At 42.6% G+C, this 22,423-nt stretch overlaps 1 protein-coding gene across 1 annotated transcript; it reads left to right on the top strand.

Annotated features, from left to right (window-relative positions):
• The first annotated feature begins 18,493 nt into the window (after positions 1-18,493).
• Positions 18,494-22,222, top strand: fam78bb (family with sequence similarity 78 member Bb). Its single transcript, XM_021603936.3, has 2 exons — positions 18,494-19,655; positions 20,545-22,222. Exons 1-2 carry the CDS (start codon positions 19,393-19,395, stop codon positions 21,065-21,067), a joined length of 786 nt encoding a protein of 261 aa, XP_021459611.1. The 5' UTR covers positions 18,494-19,392; the 3' UTR covers positions 21,068-22,222.
• The last annotated feature ends 201 nt before the right edge of the window (positions 22,223-22,423 follow it).

The following is a 22,423-nucleotide window of genomic DNA, read 5'->3' as shown; positions in this document are numbered from 1 at the left end:
ACACAAGGCCAAATCTACACTGGAGTTGCTTACCAAGAAGACAGTGAATGTTCCTGGGTGGCCAAGTTACAGTTTTGACTTAAATCTGCTTGAAAAAATCTATGGTAAGACTTGAAAATTGTCTAGTCACAACCTTGACAGAGATTGAAGAATTTGAAAAATAATAATGGCCAACTATTGCACAATCCAGGTGTGCAAAGCTCTTATAGATGTACCCAAGAAGACTCACAGCTGTAATCACTGCCAAAGGTGATTCTAACATGTATTGACTCGGGGGGTGAATACTTATCAAATCAAGATTTATTAGTTGCATTTTTCATTAATGCATTTTGTCTAGCAACAAAATGTTAAAACAAAACAAGGGTGAAGAATAATCCACTGGTCACTGATGTGTTCAGACACTGATGTGTTCAGTCTCCAAGGTCTTTATCAGGTCAGGAAACCCCCTATGACAGGTATGAGGCGAGCAACTCCCACCCTCCAACGCCTCATGCATGTCTGAGGAATGATCCACTGACACCAAAAATAAGGTGAAATCCTGCTTACAGGTAAGCAGAGCAGTTGAGCAATCAGGTGACGAGGGGGGAGAGCAAAATGTGGAAGACCCCCAGGATTTGGCAACTGAAGGACTGGGGTTATCAGGCCCTGTTGGGCATGTTTTACTTTATAATGCTTTTGGGTCATTTTCAACCTCCCTTACCTACATATAAAGTCTAGCTCTTGACAAGCAATTACAGATTATGGTTAAAGGGGCAGTGCAGTAACAAAATAGCTAGGCTGATTTTCCTGTGTTTTATATACATTTCCCCACTATGAGATTGGAATAATACTGTGAAATGGTGAAAATTATGATATTACCCTTTTAATGTAAGAGCTGTTTGAAAAGACCACATTCAATTTCAGCTAATTTTGCATGGGTGGAGTTTGTCTGCCAATAACAAAGAGAGTTTCTAGCCTCTTCGCCAATAACAGATTGTTTCAGGTTATATATCCCTCCTATTAGGCTCCTCCAATTAGGTCCCTCACTCCCAGACAGTCGCAGCAAAATTCTTGCTTGAGAAATAGTTTTTTTGCTAAGAAGCTATTTGTTTCTTTTTGACCATTTTAATTGAAAACAATCACAGTAAGGTTATTAATTGTTACCCAGAAGGGATTTGATATTGAGATAAAAACAGCTGCATTGGACCTTTAAAGTCTTTGTTGTTGTGGAGCATATGTAGGCCTAGTCACCTGCTGTGGCTCCCAGAAACTCTTCAATACTAACCCATTTACCTCATAAACCTTCATCCTCTCCTTTTATTTGGTCTGCAATTAAATACAGGTCCAACTTGCATAACCATGTTTTTTGTGGACTATTTCAAAGCTAAATTACACACCTTGTCGAGTGAACAGTTATGTCACATTCAAATCAATCTCCTGGTAGGAACGATTGGATAGCCAGTGACAGGGTTACCATTTCATGGCAAAATGCTCCCACATATCGTTTAAGCAGTAAGCAGGTGGCAATAGCCTACTTTTCAAACAAGCAGTTAAGGCATACATTTGTTTGTTCAATTTGTTAGTTAAATGTTACAACACTACACAAATTGTCTGCTGTTTACACGTTCGATTTATTAATTGTTGACAAAATACTTCTGGTATTTTCCACCTGTGTCACTTAGTTGTAATATAAGCATTTGGAAAGTTGGTCATGTGACATTGTTATTCTTATGATTCCTTCCACCTGTAACAGTATCAACTCCAAAGTTCTGCTGTGAACATGATCAATAACCACGTTTCCATCCACAGTTTCTATGCAAGTAAAGACATACTGTATAGAAAAAAACACAGATAAAACAAGTTACGATAAACTCCACAGGGTGATGAAAGTGCACAGTGATGAGGTTGATGCTCTTTTACGATACACATGGAGGGTCATCATAAAACCTAACCTGTCAACTTTATCAACGAACAGTTTGCCATTTACAGTGGGGCAAAAAAGTATTTAGTCAGCCACCAATTGTGCAAGTTCTCCCACTTAAAAAGATGAGAGGCCTGTAATTTTCATCATTAGGTACGCTCCAAACCATCTGGACAAGAGGATGTGAGAATGCTGTTCATCGACTACAGCTCAGCATTTAACACCATAGTACCCTCCAAACTCGTCATCAAGCTCGAGACCCTGGGTCTCGACCCCGCCCTGTGCAACTGGGTACTGGACTTCCTGACGGGCCGCCCCCAGGTGGTGAGGGTAGGTAACAACATCTCCACCTCGCTGATCCTCAACACTGGGGCCCCACAAGGGTGCGTTCTGAGCCCTCTCCTGTGCTCCCTGTTCACCCACGACTGCGTGGCCACGCACGCCTCCAACTCAATCATCAAGTTTACGGACGACACAACAGTGGTAGGCTTGATTACCAACAACGACGAGACGGCCTACAGGGAGGAGGTGAGGGCCCTCGGAGTGTGGTGTCAGGAAAATAACCTCACACTCAACGTCAACAAAACTAAGGAGATGATTGTGGACTTCAGGAAACAGCAGAGGGAACACCCCCCTATCCACATCAATGGAACAGTAGAGGAGACGGTAGTAAGTTTTAAGTTCCTCGGCGTACACATCACAGACAAACTGTATTGGTCCACCCACACAGACAGCATCGTGAAGAAGGCGTAGCAGCGCCTCTTCAACCTCAGGAGGCTGAAGAAATTTGGCTTGTCACCAAAAGCACTCACAAACTTCTACAGATGCACAATCGAGAGCATCCTGTCGGGCTGTATCACCGCCTGGTATGGCAACTGCTCCGCCCACAACCGCAAGGCTCTCCAGAGGGTAGTGAGGTCTGCACAACGCATCACCGGGGGCAAACTACCTGCCCTCCAGGACACCTACACCACCCGATGTCACAGGAAGGCCATAAAGATCATCAAGGACAAATAACATTTGATTTGATTTGGACTATGACAGACAAAATGAGAAAAAAAATCCAGAAAAAATCACATTGTAGGATTTTTAATGAATTTATTTGAAAATTATGGTGGAAAATAAGTATTTGGTCAATAACAAAAGTTTATCTCAATACTTTGTTATATACCTTTGTTGGCAATGACAGAGGTCAAACGTTTTCTGTAAGTCTTCACAAGGTTTTCACACACTGTTGCTGGTATTTTGGCCCATTCCTCCATGCAGATCTCCTCTAGAGCAGTGATGTTTTGGGGCTGTTGCTGGGTAACACGTACTTTCAACTCACTCCAAATATTTTCTATGGGGTTGAGATCTGGAGACTGGCTAGGTCACTCCAGGACCTTGAAATGCTTCTTACGAAGCCACTCCTTTGTTGCCCGGGCGGTGTGTTTGGGATCATTGTCATGCTGAAAGACCCAGCCACGTTTCATCTTCAATGCCCTTGCTGCTGGAAGGAGGTTTTCACTCAAAATCTCACGATACATGGCCCCATTCATTCTTTCCTTTACACGGATCAGTCGTCCTGGTCCCTTTGCAGAAAAACAGCCCCAAAGCATGATGTTTACACCCCCATGCTTCACAGTAGGTATGGTGTTCTTTGGATGCAACTCAGCATTCTTTGTCCTCCAAACACAACGAGTTAAGTTTTTACCAAAAAGTTATATTTTGGTTTCATCTGACCATATGACATTCTCCCAATCTTCTTGTGGATCATCCAAATACTCTCTAGCAAACCTCAGACGGGCCTGGACATGTACTGGCTTAAGCAGGGGGACACGTCTGGCACTGCAGGATTTGAGTCCCTGGCGGCGTAGTGTGTTACTGATGGTAGGCTTTGTTACTTTGGTCCCAGCTCTCTGCAGGTCATTCACTAGGTCCCCCCGTGTGGTTCTGGGATTTTTGCTCACCGTTCTTGTGATCATTTTGACCCCACGGGGTGAGATCTTGCGTGGAGCCCCAGATCGAGGGAGATTATCAGTGGTCTTGTATGTCTTCCATTTCCTAATAATTGCTCCCACAGTTGATTTCTTCAAACCAAGCTACTTACTTACCTGTTGCAGATTCAGTCTTCCCAGCCTGGTGCAGGTCTACAATTTTGTTTCTGGTGTCCTTTGACAGGTCTTTGGTCTTGGCCATAGTGGAGTTTGGAGTGTGACTGTTTGAGGTTGTGGACAGGTGTCTTTTATACTGATAACAAGTTCAAACAGGTGCCATTAATACAGGTAACGAGTGGAGGACAAAGGAGCCTCTTAAAGAAGAAGTTACAGGTCTGTGAGAGCGAGAAATCTTGCTTGTTTGTAGGTGACCAAATACTTATTTTCCACCATAATTTGCAAATAAATTCATTAAAATCCTACAATGTGATTTTCTGGATTTTTTTCTCTCATTTTGTCTGTCATGGTTGAAGTGTACCTATGATGAAAATTACAGGCCTCTCTCATCTTTTTAAGTGGGGGAACTTGCACAATTGGTGGCTGACTAAATACTTTTTTTGCCCCACTGTATCTCAACAGTTTGTGTGACGAAACCATCGATAGAGTGGAAAATGCAATCGAAACACGTTGAACTTATATATTTTTTTTATTCGGTACGGGAGAATTTTAGAGCAAAAATGTTTTTATTTGCACTACGCAATCACGTACAGGCATTTATCCGCAACAAGTCAGTTTTGATGGACACAAAATTTGTGGAAAAATGCGCATATGCTTTAAATGCAGATTTGATAATATTCACATGAAAATCTGTTGCAAATTGGATGAAACCTAGCTACTGTACATTTACTTATAGGTCTGTATGAAGATAGTCTTTGATTTTGTGAAAATTTGATTTTTCCTAATGTAGCCAACCCATTAATCTACATAGGCCTCATGTAGGCATGTCTTATGTTATGACTCAAAGGTAATGTATCATGTGAATAATATATGTTAAAATAACATTTATAAAAGTTTTGAAATAGACACACACCAACAAAAAGGGCCTAATAACGTAAAGCTCTGAGCTCCTGTCTGACAGGGTGGGTATTGTCGGCCTACCTGCTCTTCACAGGGTCACCGAGGAGAAGGACAAACAAGAGGATCATACTGTATCAAAGAGATCATAGGGGAGGAAGAACAGTTTTTTTTTAAATATCTTAAGATCTTACTATTTTCTCAAAAATAGGATTTTGGCCTTTTCTGTGAGATGAAAACTCACAAAACCTTCCTCCAAGCTGTGATGTAGCTAAATATGGATGTGTCTGTGTGGAGCATTCCTGGGGGGCTATGTGGCCCAGACTGAAGGAGGATGAGTAAGAGCTTGTGGCAGGGGTGGATGGGATGAGGTTTGGGTCGGGTGTCTGGGAAGTATTTTTGGGTGTGTGCATGTGTAAAGAGGGGGAGGGGTTGTCGACTGAATATCTATGAAAGTAGCCTAACCTACTGTTCAAATGTCAGAACACAAGCTTCTGAATTTGGGAGTTTTATTACACCCCCCGATTTCATTAACCAATAATGTTCCACGGGGCTAAATTAGGTATCAGTGAGGTGACGCAGGTAGACTCAGCGTTGGATGTCAGAGTTTCAGAGGGCAGATAGATGAGAGAGAGCCACACACTGTGAGAGGGGACAAGGAGTTTCTTTGAAACCCCTCTCCTCACTGTCTCTTCATAGCTATCAACAGGCACTTCTCCCTTGCTCCCTCTATTCGCCACTGAAAAGAAGGTAACAACTAAGTGTTGTTCTATCATAATGCAATATTTCCTACCTACAATTTATGAGTATTAATGTCTTTTTACTGAATATCTACAGCATCTCATCACAAATGAAATTATTCTACTGCATGCATCATACAAGAAAGTAGACAAAAAGTTATCTTGCCATTGCTATATACTATATATACGGTGCATTCAGAAAGTATTCAGACCCCTTGACTTTTTTCCACATTTTGTTACGTTACAGCCTTATTCTAAAATTGATTACATATCTAAAAAAATCTGCACTCTACACACCATAGCCCATAATGACAAAGCGAACACAGATGTATTAAAAATAAAAACAGAAATACCTTATTTACAGAACTCTTCAGACCCTTTTCTATGAGACTTGAAATTGAGCTCTGAAATTGAGCTCCTGTTTCCATTGATCATTCCTTGAGATGTTTTTACAACTTGGAGTCAACCTGTGGTAAATTCAATTGATTGGACATGATTGGAAAGGCACACACTTGTGTAAAAACCAAGCCATGAGATCGAAGCAATTGTCTATAGAGCACCAAGACAGGATTGTGTCGACACATAGCGCTGGAGAAGGGTACCAAAACTGTTTTGCAGCATTGAAGGTCCCCAAGAACACAGTGGCCTCCATCATTCTTAAATGAAAGAAGTTTGTTATCACCAAGACTCTTCCTAGTGCTGGCAATTGGGGGAGAAGCTGAGCAATTGGGGGAGAAGGGCCTTGTTCAGGGAGGTGACCAGGAACCCGATGGTCACTCTGACAGAGCTCTAGAGTTCCTCTGTGGAGATGGGAGAACCTTCCAAAAGGACAACCATCTCTGCAGCACTCCACCAATCAGGCCTTTATGGTAGAGTGGCCAGACGGAAGCCACTCCTCAGTAAAAGGCACATGACAGCCCGTTTGGCATCTAAAGGACTCTCCGACCATGAGGAACAAGATTCTCTGGTCTGATGAAACCAAGATTGAACTCCTTGGCATGAATGCGAAGCGTCACGTCTGGAGCAAACCTGGCACCATCTCTACGGTGAAGCATGGTGGTGGCAGCATCATGCTGTGGGGATGTTTTTCAGCAACAGGGACTAGGAGACTAGTCAGGATCGAGGCAAAGATGAACGGAGCAAAGTAAAGAGAGACCCTTGACCATAACCTGCTCCAGACCACTCAGGACCTCAAAAAAGTTAACCTTCCAATAGGACAACAACCCTAAGCACACAGCCAAGAAAACGCAGCAGTTGCTAAGGGACAAATCTCTGAATGTCCTGGAGTGGTCCAGCCAGAGTCCAGACTTGAACCCGATCAAACATCTCTGGAGAGACCTGAAAATAGCTGTGCAGCAATGCTCCCCATCCAACCTGACAGAGCTTGAGAGGATCAGCACAGAGGAATGGGAGAAACTCTCCAAATACAGGTGTGCTAAGCTTGTAGCGTCATACCCAAGAAGACTCGAGGCTGTAATCACTGCCAAAGGTGCTTCAACAAAGTACTGAGTAAAGGGTCTGAATACTAATGTAAATGTGATAATTCAGTTTTTTTATTTTATAAATTAGTTAAAAATTCTAAAAACATGTTTTTGCTTTGTCATTATGGGGTATTGTGTGAAGGTTGATGAGGGGGAAAAACTATTCAATTAATTTTAGAATAAGAATGTAAAGTAACAAAATGTTGAAAAAGTAATTGGGTCTGAATACTTTCCGAAGGCACTGTGTATCTATCTATAATTCATTAAACCCAAGGCCCAATTGATTAAATGATTGCCAATCTAGCCTATTGTTGTCACCCTAGACATCATCAGCAGCATTAGTTGTTCACCTCAAAGCATCACTTGGCCCTGGCATTGCCTGGTGATGACAGACAGTCCATCGGCAGACAAACAGCAGAGGGAGGAGCAGTGATAAGACACAGCCTTTATACACACAGACAAGATAGGGAGAGCTACACACACTTCCACAAGAAATCCCAATGTCCCATCCCAGCCTACATATTCATGCTTGCGCAGATGCACACATGCTCACCCCACATGAGCAGGGGGAGGCATGTGTGTGCACGCAAAAACACACACACTGAGGGCCAAGCTCCAGTCCCAGTGTTCAACCTTTGTGAAACTTCATTAAAAGCAGAAAGGTCAGCAGCAAACACATTTCACAGGCAGGCAGGCTAGGTGATTACGCCTTGTACACCCCACCTCCCTAGTTCACTAGTATTATCTAGAGACCTATTAAAAACTGTAAAAATATATATTTTATGCTAAATATTTCCATTTTGATATAAATGATATCTGTCCCCTCACAGGTTTATGGTCATTTTAACCCCTTATTAATTAACAGCCAGCCAGCAGATTACTCTCGATCGCTCTCTCATTCACCTGTGGTTAAAACCATTCCGCTTGTGGTCAGTGTGCCCCTCCCCCCATCACATGTCTTTATCTTCCCTACATCCCTTGTCCCTTCCTTCCATTGTCCTGTAGAGCCCAAGCCCAGCTCAGACAGGTGGGATCAGCCCCCATTAGGTTCCACAAAACTTAGGCACACAAATGGCCATTCACCTGGTAGACTCCCAGCTAGCTTCCAACACCCCCCACCCCCTCCCTCCTTAGTGCAGTGTCAGGGGTTCCATTCCACTGGAGCATGTCATCCCAGTCTGAGACATCCATTTGGTCATATGGAATGGGGAGACTTCACTTCCTGAAGTGCAAGGTTCCAAAGCAGTGAAACATTCAATCATAAGACTGTAGACTGCACTCATAAAGCTCATTTCTTTACTATCACTTCGTTCAAACAAAAATGTGCATGACAATGTATTAGATGAATGAGTTCTAGGGTTCATTTAAATGTAGATTTATTACAACCAGATGCAGACACACTCCTTTTCTCAAATGTTGGTCAGTAGCAGCATCAAACATTGAGATGGGGAATTTAAAAAAGGTAAGCATATGGCTGAGTCAGTAACACTGTACTGCTTACAGGTCAGGATTTGAAAACTAGGCCCAATAGTAAAGATGTCAGCAGACAGGCTGTCGGAACATAGACAACAGATAACAAAACACACCATACTACCCTCTACTGGACTGTTGTAGCCGGTGCAGCGTGGTCCTTCAGAGGAGCGCTCCAGTGGCCACATAATTTAAAACCATTAACTTTGATTACAGAGTTGCCACTAGAGCAGAGATTCTGTATTAGCAGAATAAAAGCATACATAAAAACATATTGTTGCTATTTGCTATGGACCTCTTTATAAATAAAACAAGAACTAACTGTTACGCACACCTCTATGAAGAGGGAACGCAACACCCTGCAACAACTCAACTCTCCGTGAAGTGAAAGAGGTATGGACTGTAGGTGTGAGTAAGGATGACAAAGGCAGAGAGAGTGGTAACGTTTACAAGGAATTTATTCCTTCACACCGTAATATGGGGAAAAGGGGATGGACGGAACCAAAGCAAAGAAAGTAAATCTCAAAGCCCCCCCCTCTCCTATCTTACCTGCCTACCCACTACTTACCTAACTTAGCACCCACCACCTGGTGCCCTAACCAAAATACAGGGGGTGGTCCTCCCAGGTCTTACCTAGCGTGAATACAGTGAATACTACAGGTTATGTATTCCCACGGGCCTCTTGCCTAAGCACTCCCTAGGTGCCTTCCCATTACCCCCCTGGGAACAAATGAAACAGAATAACACAAACAAGTTCAATAATCAAAACACTGCGTCCTATTGACACACAACAGACATAACCAATCAGCTCCCTCACTCAACCAATACAGGACACACTAATAATCTCCCTCTGAGAACAACCAACACAGCAATGATCTTTCTGCAATCTATATCTCTGCAATGACCTCCCAGCAATGATCTCTCTTCTGAACAGAACACTGGCTTTTATATAGCTTCAGAAGGAGTCTAATCAAATACAGCTGTAACTTGACGAGGGGGCGGGGTCAGCGCCAATAATCAATGGGGCTGACCAATCAGCTGCTTGGGGAGAATTCAGGAAGCCATCTCCTGAAACACACTCAAATACAAACTCTATTTTGGTGCAGCAGGCAGGCAGCATTGCAAAACTTGGAGCCTTCATTCAAAACAAGTCACCATGGAGTCTGCCCCACACACCAATGGCCACAGTTTTACAACAATCCTCATATTTAAATCCCTTTGCAAAACACACTTATTCAAAAAACGAATTATTGGCTTGGTGGTATGACTTCAATGGACCCAACTTGATGTTAACATTCTCTTGACTTGGAGGAGACAATACCTGGAGGAGACAGGATACAGTTAATTAGGGGATATTAATGAATTTCCATTCAATTAACAACACCACAATCACACAACTCTGTACATGGATAGAATGAGAGGAGTGTTGCACATGTCTGCCACACGTGTTTGGACAGCTGGTTTGGCCTGCTGAGTTGCCCCAGTCTAATTTTTGGAAAGCTGCTAATATTGAAACAGCAATCCAGATGTGGTCATATGAAGACAGTGAAACAGATATGTGACACTCTCTGTGTGACTGAACAGCCTGGGAACTTACACTATATGACCAAAAGTACAAACAAATCTGGGTTTGGCGGGTTTGGCAGATGCCAGGAGAATGCTACCTGCCCCAATGCATAGTGCCAACTGTAAAGTCTGGTGGAGGAGGAATAATGGTCTGGGGCTGTTTTTCAGTGAAGAGAAATCTTAATGCTACTGCATACAATGAGATTCTAGATTCTGTGCTTCTAACTTTGTGGCAACTGTTTGTGAAAGGCCCTTTCCTGTTTCAGCATGACAATGCCCCCGTGCACAAAGCGAGGTCCATACAGAAATGGTTTGCATAGATCGGTGTGGAAGAACTTGACTGGCATGCACAGAAGCCTGACCTTAACCCCATGGAACACCTTTGGGATGAATAGGAACACCGACTGCGAGCCAGGCCTAATCGCCCAACATCCGTGCCTGACCTCACTAACGCTCTTGCGGCTGAATAGAAGCAAGTCCCCACAGCAATGTTCCAACATCTAGTGGAAAGCCTTCCCAGAAGAGTGGAGGATGTAATATTAGCAAGGGGGGACCAACTCCCTTGATTTTGGAATGAGATGTTCGACGAGCAGGTGTCCACATACTTTTGATCATGAAGTGTGTATTTGATTGTATAGAAATGTAACCCATGTTTGAAGTGTTTTAGTTATCTGTTTGGGCTTCTTGCGGTCAATTTTCAAAAATCCTTACCATCGTCTCAAGAAAAAATCTGCCCGCAGCTGCACCTAGTTGATGTTCCCTGAGATAGGGCGCTGGGCCACCACAAGCCTGAACAGCTTCAATGCAACTTGGCATAGATTCTACAATTGTCTGTAAATCTATTGGATGGATGCGACAGCATTCTAGTTTTTTTGTTGATGGTGGTGGAAAACGCTGTTTCAATCGTAGCTCCAGCATCTCCCATAACTGTTCAATTGGGCTGAGATCTGGTGACTAAAATGGCCATAATTTATATAATTTTCATGCTCAACAAACCATTCAGTGACCACTTGTGCCTTGTGGATGGGCATATTCTCATCCTGTGGGGGGCATAGACATGGTATGCAAAATTATGGCCAGCATAATGGCTTGCTCAGCATTTTTATACATGAACCTAACCATGATGGGATGTTAATTGATTAATTAACTCAGGAACCACACCTGTGTGAAAGCACGTGCTTTCAATATACTCTTTTATCCCTCATTTACTTTATTTTGGCAGTTACCTGTACATGACACACACAAACTGGCACATCCATGACACAGAACATCTCAGTACAACAAGAATACATGTCTGGTGGTTTGGGATAGATGGGGCCTTATTGCTTCTGTAGACTGTCTCTGTTGTCATCTGAGCATCTACTGCTTTTCCCTCTCTCCAGACACCTGTCAATACACACTTGCACATACAAAATGTAACTGACCACCTTCTCTTGGATCAGGTCATTTCCTCACATGGACAGTTTCATTTAGAAGAAAAGTATCCAAGAGCACACTGCTCTTTCCCTGCTATTCAAGGCGCTGTAGTTAGTTGCCTCCCATCTGATTACTGCAGTCAAAGAAGAGAACATATCGGACGTCAGCAGTCCCATACATGACATGGGTCCAGCCCTGGAGGTTGTCTTGGTTACGCGGAAAGCCATCAATTAGGCTGCTGAATGCTGGTTCAACTACATCGTCTCCTCCATCGCCTGGGAGAGGACGGGGGCAGAGGAATTGGAAGGGTACAAACAGGATCTGATGACTGTATGTAGGGTTTTACTCAATTCCTTTCAAAATAATGCCTTGTCAAGCCTTTCTACTCGGGCCCAGTATAGATCTAGGATCTTAATTTGAGCCAGTTTGCTACAGCAGGAAAATAATCTTGCAGAAACTGGAAATGTGAATTATTATGTGGATTATAATTCATGGACATTTTGTAGGGGTTAATATATTTTTCGTAAGGGAAAATCATGTCGGACATTTCAAAGTGTAAATAACACACTTCAGTAGCCTTTTTAAACCTCAAATACACTACCAGTTTTAAATGTTCTGCAATGTTGGAAAGTTATCCTGCAACAGGGTGATAGAATTAAGATCCCACATTTGTAGCAATTAAAAAAATAAAATAATAATAATAATGTAGGGTTGCATTTTACATCATCATGATGATGTGGCCGTTGACACTTTGCTTCTTGACAGTCCAATATCTTAAAAGCATGACTGGTGACATGCAAAACATTTTGGGACTGTATCAACAGTGGATTCATTGGAAATAATACCAAAATGAAGTTCCTCTTTAAGTGCAAACAAATTAATAGCAAACATCACATGACGAGGTACACTGTTAAAATAAAGTGCTTTTGTAACACCAAAACTAATGGCAACTGAGCTGTCACCAATGCAAAGGAGACAAAACCTTCATTTTTCTGGAGTATTGAAACACATCATCCTGAGATGTTTTGAAACATGACACATGGTGTTGTAACACCACTTAATCAGGTGTTGTGCAACACATTGCCAGGGACTGGGAGCACTACCGGAAAAGGTTCAAAACACTATTTTAGTATTTCAAGTTCTGTTTAGTGCCGAATTAGATACCTTCTCTTTTGGTGTTGTTTCCTCTCTCTAAAGCTTCTAAATAGTATTATGGTGTTTTATACCCTGTCTAGTGCAGAATTAGATACCTTCTCTTTTGGTGTTGTTTCCTCTCTCTAAAGCTTCTAAATAGTATTATGGTGTTTTATACCCTGTCTAGTGCAGAATTAGATACCTTCTCTTTTGGTGTTGTTTCCTCTCTCTAATGCTTCTAAATAGTATTATGGTGTTTTATACCCTGTCTAGTGCAGAATTAGATACCTTCTCTTTTGGTGTTGTTTCCTCTCTCTAATGCTTCTAAATAGTATTATGGTGTTTAATACCCTGTCTAGTGCAGAATTAGATACCTTCTCTTTTGGTGTTGTTTCCTCTCTCTAATGCTTCTAAATAGTATTATGGTGTTTAATACCCTGTCTAGTGCAGAATTAGATACCTTCTCTTTTGGTGTTGTTTCCTCTTTCTAATGCTTCTAAATAGTATTATGGTGTTTTATACCCTGTCTAGTGCAGAATTAGATACCTTCTCTTTTGGTGTTGTTTCCTCTCTCTAATGCTTCTAAATAGTATTATGGTGTTTAATACCCTGTCTAGTGCAGAATTAGATACCTTCTCTTTTGGTGTTGTTTCCTCTCTCTAATGCTTCTAAATAGTATTATGGTGTTTAATACCCTGTCTAGTGCAGAATTAGATACCTTCTCTTTTGGTGTTGTTTCCTCTCTCTAATGCTTCTAAATAGTATTATGGTGTTTAATACCCTGTCTAGTGCAGAATTAGATACCTTCTCTTTTGGTGTTGTTTCCTCTCTCTAATGCTTCTAAATAGTATTATGGTGTTTTATACCCTGTCTAGTGCAGAATTAGATACCTTCTCTTTTGGTGTTGTTTCCTCTCTCTAATGCTTCTAAATAGTATTATGGTGTTTAATACCCTGTCTAGTGCAGAATTAGATACCTTCTCTTTTGGTGTTGTTTCCTCTCTCTAAAGCTTCTAAATAGTATTATGGTGTTTAATACCCTGTCTAGTGCAGAATTAGATACCTTCTCTTTTGGTGTTGTTTCCTCTCTCTAAAGCTTCTAAATAGTATTATGGTGTTTAATACCCTGTCTAGTGCAGAATTAGATAACTTATTCTGGAGTATTTTCATTGATTTAGGTATCTGATCATTTGTCAGTTTAACCCATTTTGTCAGGCATCGTTGAGCACAGTGCTCCTTCCACCAGCAGTAACTGTAGGTTTTACAGCAGGATACTGTATTTGCCTCTACCATTAAAAGTTGGAAATTTGGGAATGGGTCGTCTCATCATTGAACGCCATTTTGCCTCACGGTTTTGATATCCGTTCATCATGATACATTATACCTCATGGCACAACAATCTGCTTAATACTAATATAGATGTATACTTTCCTATCTTCAAACATGCATACAACAAAGTGTGAAAAACTATTTTAAAAATGTATTACCCAGAATCTTAATAACAGAGCCACATGGTAAGTGCAAGGAAGTTAAGCCATTTTGCCACAATTTTGGAAGTAGGTTTGAGGTATTTGTCCATTTGGAAGACCCATTTGCGACCAAACTTTAACTTCCTGACTGATGTCTTGAGATGTTGCTTCAATATATCCACATCATTTTCCTGACTCATGATGCTATCTATTTTGTGAAGTGCACCAGTCCCTCCTGCAGCAAGGCACCCCCACAACATGATGCTGCCACCCCCGTGCTTCACGGTTGGGATGGTGTTCTTCGGCTTGCAAGCATCCCCCTTTTACCTCCAAACATAACTATGGTCATTATGGCCAAACAGTTCTATTTTTGTTTCATCAGACCAGAGAACATTTCTCCAAAAAGTATGATCTTTGTCCCAATGTGCAGTTGCAAACCATAGCCTGACTTTTTTTTTGGTGGTTTTGGAGCAGTGGATTCTTCCTTGCTGAGTGGCCTTTCAGGTTATGTCGATATAGGACTCGTTTTACTGTGGATATAGATACTTTTGTACCTGTTTCCTCCAGCATCTTCACAAGGTCCTTTGCTCTGGGATTGATTTGCACTTTTCGCACCAATGTACGTTAATCTCTAGGAGACAGAATGCGTCTCCTTCCTGAGCGGTATGACGGCTGCGTGGTCCCATGGTGTTTATACTTGCGTACTATTGTTTGTACAGATGAACGTGGTACCTTCAGGCTTTTGGAAATTGCTCCCAAGGATGAACCAGACTTGTGGAGGTCTACATTTTTTTTCTGCGGACTTGGCTGATTTCTTTTGATTTTCCCATGACGTCAAGCAAGGAAGTACTGAGTTTGAAGGTAGGCATTGAAATACATCCACAGGTACACTCCAATTGACTAAAATTATGTCAATTAGCTTTTCAGAAGCTTCTAAAGCCATGACATAATTTTATGGAATTTTCCAAGCTGTGTAAAGGCACAGTCAACTTAGTGTATGTAAACTTCTGACCCACTGAAATTGTGATACAGTGAATTCTAAGTGAAATAATCTGTCTGTAAATAATTGTTGGAAAAATGACTTGTTTCATGCACAAAGTAGATGTCCTAACCGACTTGCAAAAACTCTAGTTTATTAACAAGAAATTAGTGAAGTGGTTGAAAAAACAAGTTTTAATGACTCCAACCTAAGTGTATGTAAACTTCCGACTTCAACTGTATATGGTCAGATGCAGCAAAGAAAGAGATATAAAAAAGCTCTAAATGGCTCAAAACAGGGCTGCCAGATTTGCTCTTCATTGCTCTAACCAGATGAATATTATCCAAATGTATCAGAATCTCTCATGGCTTCACGTTGAAAACAAATTACTATCAGTCTTCTGATTTTCTTTAGAAATGTTATATATATTTTTTTAAACACAGTATTTTTCATGGCCAGTTAGTACATACTAGCAACACGCATAACCACCAAACCAGAAAGGCAAATTCAGGGCAGCTAAGACAACCCAACTAAGACAAATCGCCTTAAATCTACAGTTTGATATAGAGTCATAGCTGAATGGAACTCTTTACCAATCCATATTTCTCAGGCAAAAAGTAAATCCACCTTCAAGAAAAAAATAAAATAACATTTAATGCAATAGACCATATGACTGGACAGGAAATAGAAAGCATCAACTGAATGTTAAATGTGTTTCCTGTCAGGTATTTTAAATGTAATGTCTTGTTAATTGGTGTTGGACCCCAGGAAGATTTGCTAGCGTTACGGCGTTAGCTAATGGGGGTCCTAATAAAAGTAACCCTAACCCTTTTAGCTATCCCTAACTCCTAGCCTACCTAACATTAGCCAGCTAACCATCTAGCTATAATTTGTTACATATAAGTTATGCAAATTCGAAACATATCACTGGCGATTTTAGCATGTAAATCTTGGTTGGCACAACACTAAACAATACATTAATTGCACTATAACGGCGACAAGCGGTGCCCACAAACTGTTAAGGCCTACATAAAGCTGTCCCAACAGCAGAGTCCGAACAGCAGTGCCAACACCTTACCACTGCTACACCTGGCTTTCAGCTGAGCCTTGTCTGGCAGTGAAATAATTAATTCAGCCTCGTCCACTGCCTTTTAAAAAAAGATAGGTGATATGGCTGACTTGCTTAAACAAATGTGGTTTCTACTGACAATTGAAATGTACAAACTATGGCATAAGGGAACAATGAGTGGATAAGAGGCGTTCTGTAATTTCGATTAAGACATTAACGAGTGACGAAGGACGTAGTCAATTTAACTATGTGTTCAGCACTTTTGAAATGTACAGCGACAGAATGCTGCACATCGGCTGATCTTACAGTATTTTCCCTGTACACCAAGTCAGAACCATAGGATAAATAAAGGGTGCATATAAACAGACAATGAAACCTCTTACAATATTAGATGATGACATTTCTCTAAAACAGGATATAGGCTACATGTGCAGCACCACCGAGTCAGAACAGTAACGTTAGGTGAAATTAAGAGGTGAAAATAGACCAAATTATTAGGGTGAGGCACATGGGCTACTAACAGCTTACTATACAACATACACTTAGTATTACTTTCTTAGCTACAGTATACATATCTCCATGGCATATTACATAATTTATACAGCAGCATACAAGACATTTTTGGACTCACCTTAGCTTGTGTTGTGCTCACTTAAACATGAAGGTGGCGCGGCGGTTTTGTATTCAAACTTTGTCATCAAATCAAATTCTGGTATTCTCTGGATTTATGGTGGGAACTCTGGAAAAAAAAAACACAGCCATTCCATTGAATAGCAGGCTACTGGTTGTTTTGCACTGCTGGCAGTTAGCCACTGATTCCTTCCAAACGACTTATTGTTGAATATGCGATTTCCAACTTTGTTGCGCAATCTTTATGTCCAATGACTGATGAGCACCGATACATTTTATCTATAATTTATCTTCATTATTTCTCTTCATATGACAAGGATTAAAAGGATTTGCCAGTAAATTGTCAACTTGATTCATAATGATGACTGCTAGGTAAGACTTTGAAAGTAAGATGTTGACATGATCAGTCCAACCAAAGCTACTGTACATATAACATGATGTGATGTCATTTTATCTGTGGCCAATGACCTTGAGCCTTCTTGGAAGGGCACTTGAAATTTAACTCTATGGCAGGACCCAAAGGGCTGACATTTTGGATGTCTACCCCTAAGGACATACACTTTGTAATGATGTAGTGTCCCCATGAGTGACAGAACACTGAGCCAATCACAGCGCAATCCTCCTATTTTGTTTTTGCTGGCTCCCCCACCGCCACAGAAAACACTGAGCTAGGCTGAAACACCTGCATTTTGGAGCTGCCTTACTCAAGAAAACAAAAAAGAGACCATGTGTGTCTGCGGCATTATTAACTCAATATTATATATATATTTTTTACATTGTTTGCAAACTGATGTGACACGTATTAATGCCAAAATAACATGCAAAACAGGTAAGCCTTTTAGACTGATAGCCTCTAATTTCAAATGTTCACATACTTCCACAATTTTGGCACACTGGGTTAATTTCCCTGCGCCCAGTCCTTCAAGTAGAAACACAACCTGTAGTATCATCAGGAACACGCAAAAATTATTTTGTTAAAAGTAGGCCTACTCGGAGGCAGGAGTGATCTTTAACCAACTCCAAGACAAATGGATCACTGAAAGATGACAGCAGAGTTCCAGTGTGTCATTAAGGGGAGGTGCTTTGCTACTTCTGTCTACTGTACACATCAGATTCACTCGCAGAGCCGATCGCATATGTGATACCAAGTGGCATAAATGAACTGTAGAACCTCCTATTTGTCCTTATTAGCTGAAAATGGGCAGTATTGTCTGCTCATAATGTCAGGCTTAGCTTTGTTGATTTATTAGCTAAGGAAAAAACTCGACAGTGGTTCATCATCATGTCAAACAAAGTCTAGTGACGAAGGCTATAAATTATTTTAGGAAAAGTACTATTTATTTATAACAATATCAAGCTTTCCTCGTATCTATTTTGATTTGCCCTAAAATCATATGATACAATTATGTCCGGACCTTATCAATTGTGCTGCCATCAAAGAATGGGGCTAGAATTGACAATGACTTGCCATTGCATGATTGTGAATATGCAGCTCATAAAAAATTCAACCATCAATTGGTCTATTCTTATCACCAGGCAGACACTTGATGAATGTGAGTAGCCTAGCAGTCATAGGCTATAGCCATTCAAGACATGGAGGAAATGCACATACTGTTACGGCCAAATAAAGGACTCCCGGCACTCCCACGCGCTTATTCTCCCTCTGCTGTTCATTGGTTCACTCAGCATCATCAGCACCAAGGAAGCTGAACAGCGCCAGACGATGCATCGCTTTGGGAGAGAAGAGGAGGCAAGACAGCATCCTTAATGTGTCCATACGGGGATTTTATCAAGCCATGCAGCAACAATTTGATACACTGATTTTCGGATTGGATAGAACTGTTGTCTATGATTTCTATGTTCTTGAACACTTGTTTTTCACCCGCTGATTTATCAAAGCGCGAGTCTGTTGTTCAGCCAATTCTGCAGAGGAAGCGTTGAATAAAAAATGGGGGATCTCCCTGCATTGACTGTGTTTTATCCTTCGTTTTACACTCATGGTGAGGAATGCCTGGTGGTCTAGATTGTCATCGCTCGGATCAAGCGCGCCTCGTGAGCCGCCAGCGCCGCTTCATAATGCATCACGACAACCACCCGACTGGGCCATTGACACGACGCCTCTGAGTGTGCCGCTCTCCCCCGGCTTGTGACATGACAGCCCGGGGACGAAAGAAGAGCATCAACCGGCACAGACCTGCAAGAGGACGTATGGATTTGAATCATTTTGAGGGGCTGGAGCCCACGGAAGCCCGGACTGGAAGAGAGGGCAGTGCCACGCAGACACGGATAGGCTACACTTGCGATCCGAGGCGTAGAGAGGATCCAATACCACCAACTGCTGTTATTTAATTAATCTGCTCCCCTGTCCTAAGATCTGACCACCTATCTGTTTTATCTTTGTGCATAAATGTAAATGGTACTGATTGCCTTTTTGGATGCATACAATGCATTGACTAATGTGACATATTAAGCATATTGTTTGTAAGTCGATAGGACGTGACAGTGTTATCATCCTGTCTGGTCCAACTGACTAGAACCCTAATCTCATCATGGGCTGCATACAGAGCATCGCCTGTAAATCGCGCATCAAACGCGAAAACATAGTGGTCTATGACGTTTCCGCCACTATCGATCACTCCCCGACAATCATTGAGGAGAACTCTCCTATAGTGTTGCGCTACAAGACGGCCTATTTCAAGGCCTCTGCACGGATAGTGATGCCCCCTATTCCCCGTAATGAGACTTGGGTGGTGGGTTGGATCCAGGCATGCACACAGATGGAATTCTACAACACCTACAATGACATTGGCATGTGAGTTGAGTTCTCCTCCAGGCTGCTGATTGAAGCTCCCCAGCTGCTCTGTTCCAAACTGTCACTTCTCTGGTGCTGTAGGAAGTGTGTGTGTTTTGTGTGCCATCAAAATTGACATGAATGCAATGCAACACTTGATATGTGGATATGTGTGAGTGTATGTGTAGCAGAGCATTTGTGCAAACAGAAGGTTAACTATGCACTCACCCTCCTTCATTCAAACCCACACCAATTGATTCTGTTCCTGTGACTTCACCATCAAAATAGAGATGACAGAGGAGCTACACAACTGCTCCTAGACATACATTGTGTTCACAGAAACGAGGGAGAGAGAGATGCACTGACACACTCCCTTCTCTCCAGGAGACAGAATCACACACCCACTGACGAGTAACACATACAGCCTCCTCCAGCACTGCCTGGGGGTGTTTTTCTCTGGAGGAGGCATATGTGAGGAGGTGTTTAATCCTGACTGGGGATGGGGGGGGGGGGGGGGGGTCTAGGGGTGCAGCAGAAAAACATAACAAAAGGAGCTGATCTGCAGGGGGGAACGTGGCATCAGATCACACCAGCCGACACCCTCTCATTGGCCGGAAAACACAATATATTATTCCACTGACTCATCTATCTATCATACATAGTCTACAGTATGGAGCCCTGAGGTGAAATACATTTATCAAACATCTTTTATGTATTTGTATGTCTTTTTGAGAATGTCTAACACAGAGGCTCCCAAATGTAATGTGCTGCGTAAGACAGCTAAAGCCCTTTGAATCTCCTTGTGAATCTACAGTTCAACACAGTGCTAATCCATGACCCACTAAGAACAGGTTCCAACCCATCATCTATTCAACTGTAGTTTGACCTCTGACTTGTTGTCCTCCTGCAGGTCTAGCTGGGAGCTACCAGAGCTGCGTGAAGGTCTTGTGAGGGCCATCAGTGACTCAGACGGGGTGAGCTACCCCTGGTACGGCAACACCACCGAGACGGTCACCCTGGCGGGGCCCACCTCCGAGCCCTTGCGCTTCACCGTCAGCATGAACGATAACTTCTACCCCAGTGTGACCTGGGCCGTGCCCATCAGCGACAGCAACCTGCCCCTGCTCACCCGCATCAAGAGGGACCAGAGCTTCACCACCTGGCTGGTGGCCCTCAACACGGCCACGCGGGAGAAGATCCTGCTGCAGACGGTCAAGTGGCGCATGAGGGTGGACATCTTGGTGGACCCCTCCATGCCCCTGGGCTCCAGAGCCACCCTGACGGGCCGGACGCACCAGGACCAGCCCCGCGTCCTAACCCACATGGAGCCCATCCCCCCCAACGCCCTGGGGAGGCCCAACGCCAACGACGCCCAGGTGCTGATGTGGAGGCCCAGGAAGGGCCCACCCCTAGTGGTCATCCCTCCTAAGTAGCAGAGAGAGGGAAGGGAGGTGTAACTTGGGCCCAGACATCCTGCCATTATGAGATCAATATGGACAGAGACTTGTGGGACAGCCGCCTTAAATCCCCACCACTGCCTTTGAGTAGAGAGAGAGGACTGCTGCCTGGACCAGAGCCTAAATACAGACCAGACCCACAGAGGGACCTCTGCCTTAATAACATCCTCTGTCCTGGAGAAGCAGAGAGGACTAGTCCTTTGTGAGTGTTCCAGGCCCAGCAGGGCTCAGAGTAGGCTACACTCTAGGGGAGCAGCCTGTAGCCTACTGCACACCATGCTGCCTCACCGAGATGAGAGCAGCCATCTTTAATTACAGACTGTTCTGGCTCTATGACAGTGATGTAGAGGGTTGTGTCTCAAATGGAACCCCATTCCCCTTTGGCTCTGGTTAAAGGTAATGCACTATGTGGAGAATAGGTGGCCATTTGAGACTAACCTGAGGTGTGAGAGGCCCAGCAGTATATGTATGTGGCTTTATGGGTATAATACAGGTGAGATTGGGGAGTATAATGTATTTTATATGTAAGAACAAAGATTGTAGTACATTTAAATGCAGCCTTCATGCTCAGTACAGTTACAGACAAGGATGAATGTGTTACTGGTAGAAGGGGAAGACAGGCTCTCTATAGCCACCTACAGAATGGCCAATGAGAACAGCAGTGTGGGCCAGGTCAGGTATGATGTACAGAGGAGACAGTCTGAAAATGTAACAAAATGAACTCCACATGCTGCTCATTACTGAGGTGCAAACCATACTAGCCTTTACACTGATACACACATCCCCTCTGCGACTACACACACACACACACCCCCTCTGTGACTACACCCAAGCCATAATTCTATGAGGGACAAGTGGGTTGAATAGGATATTACAAATCAATTGTTTATATTGAAGGTCATATCACATACTGTGTATGGTGACAAACGTCCATTGAGAGCCAGTCATTCACAGTAACAGATGTGCCTGAGAACAGAATGACTCGGACTGGAGGATGAACAGAACTGTACATTCAATCATATGTACAGTGGGACAACGTAGGCAGGTATTCCAAAGGGTTTCATTATGGATGGGTGGGAGATTTAGCATGCAAGCATTGTTTTTAATTCAATAAAATGAAGGTAAAACATGTTTGCGTGTTATAAGAACGTCTTTGAATTAATCTGCAAGTGTAATAGTTGTTCCCCTCAGTCCCACATTGCCAGTGTACACACAGCTGCTGCGTATTCATATTTCGGTGTTGACAGAGGGTCAGTGGAATCAGTTCATCCTCTGAGCTATAGGTCTCATGCACAATATGCACTCAGAAGATGTATTACTGTCAGATATAAT

Source organism: Oncorhynchus mykiss, chromosome 5, assembly GCF_057628025.1.
Source record: "Oncorhynchus mykiss isolate SJ-2025 chromosome 5, ASM5762802v1, whole genome shotgun sequence".
Lineage (NCBI taxonomy): Eukaryota > Metazoa > Chordata > Actinopteri > Salmoniformes > Salmonidae > Oncorhynchus > Oncorhynchus mykiss.
Note: the sequence above shows the minus strand (reverse complement) of the source record. Positions and strands in the feature narration are given on the sequence as shown.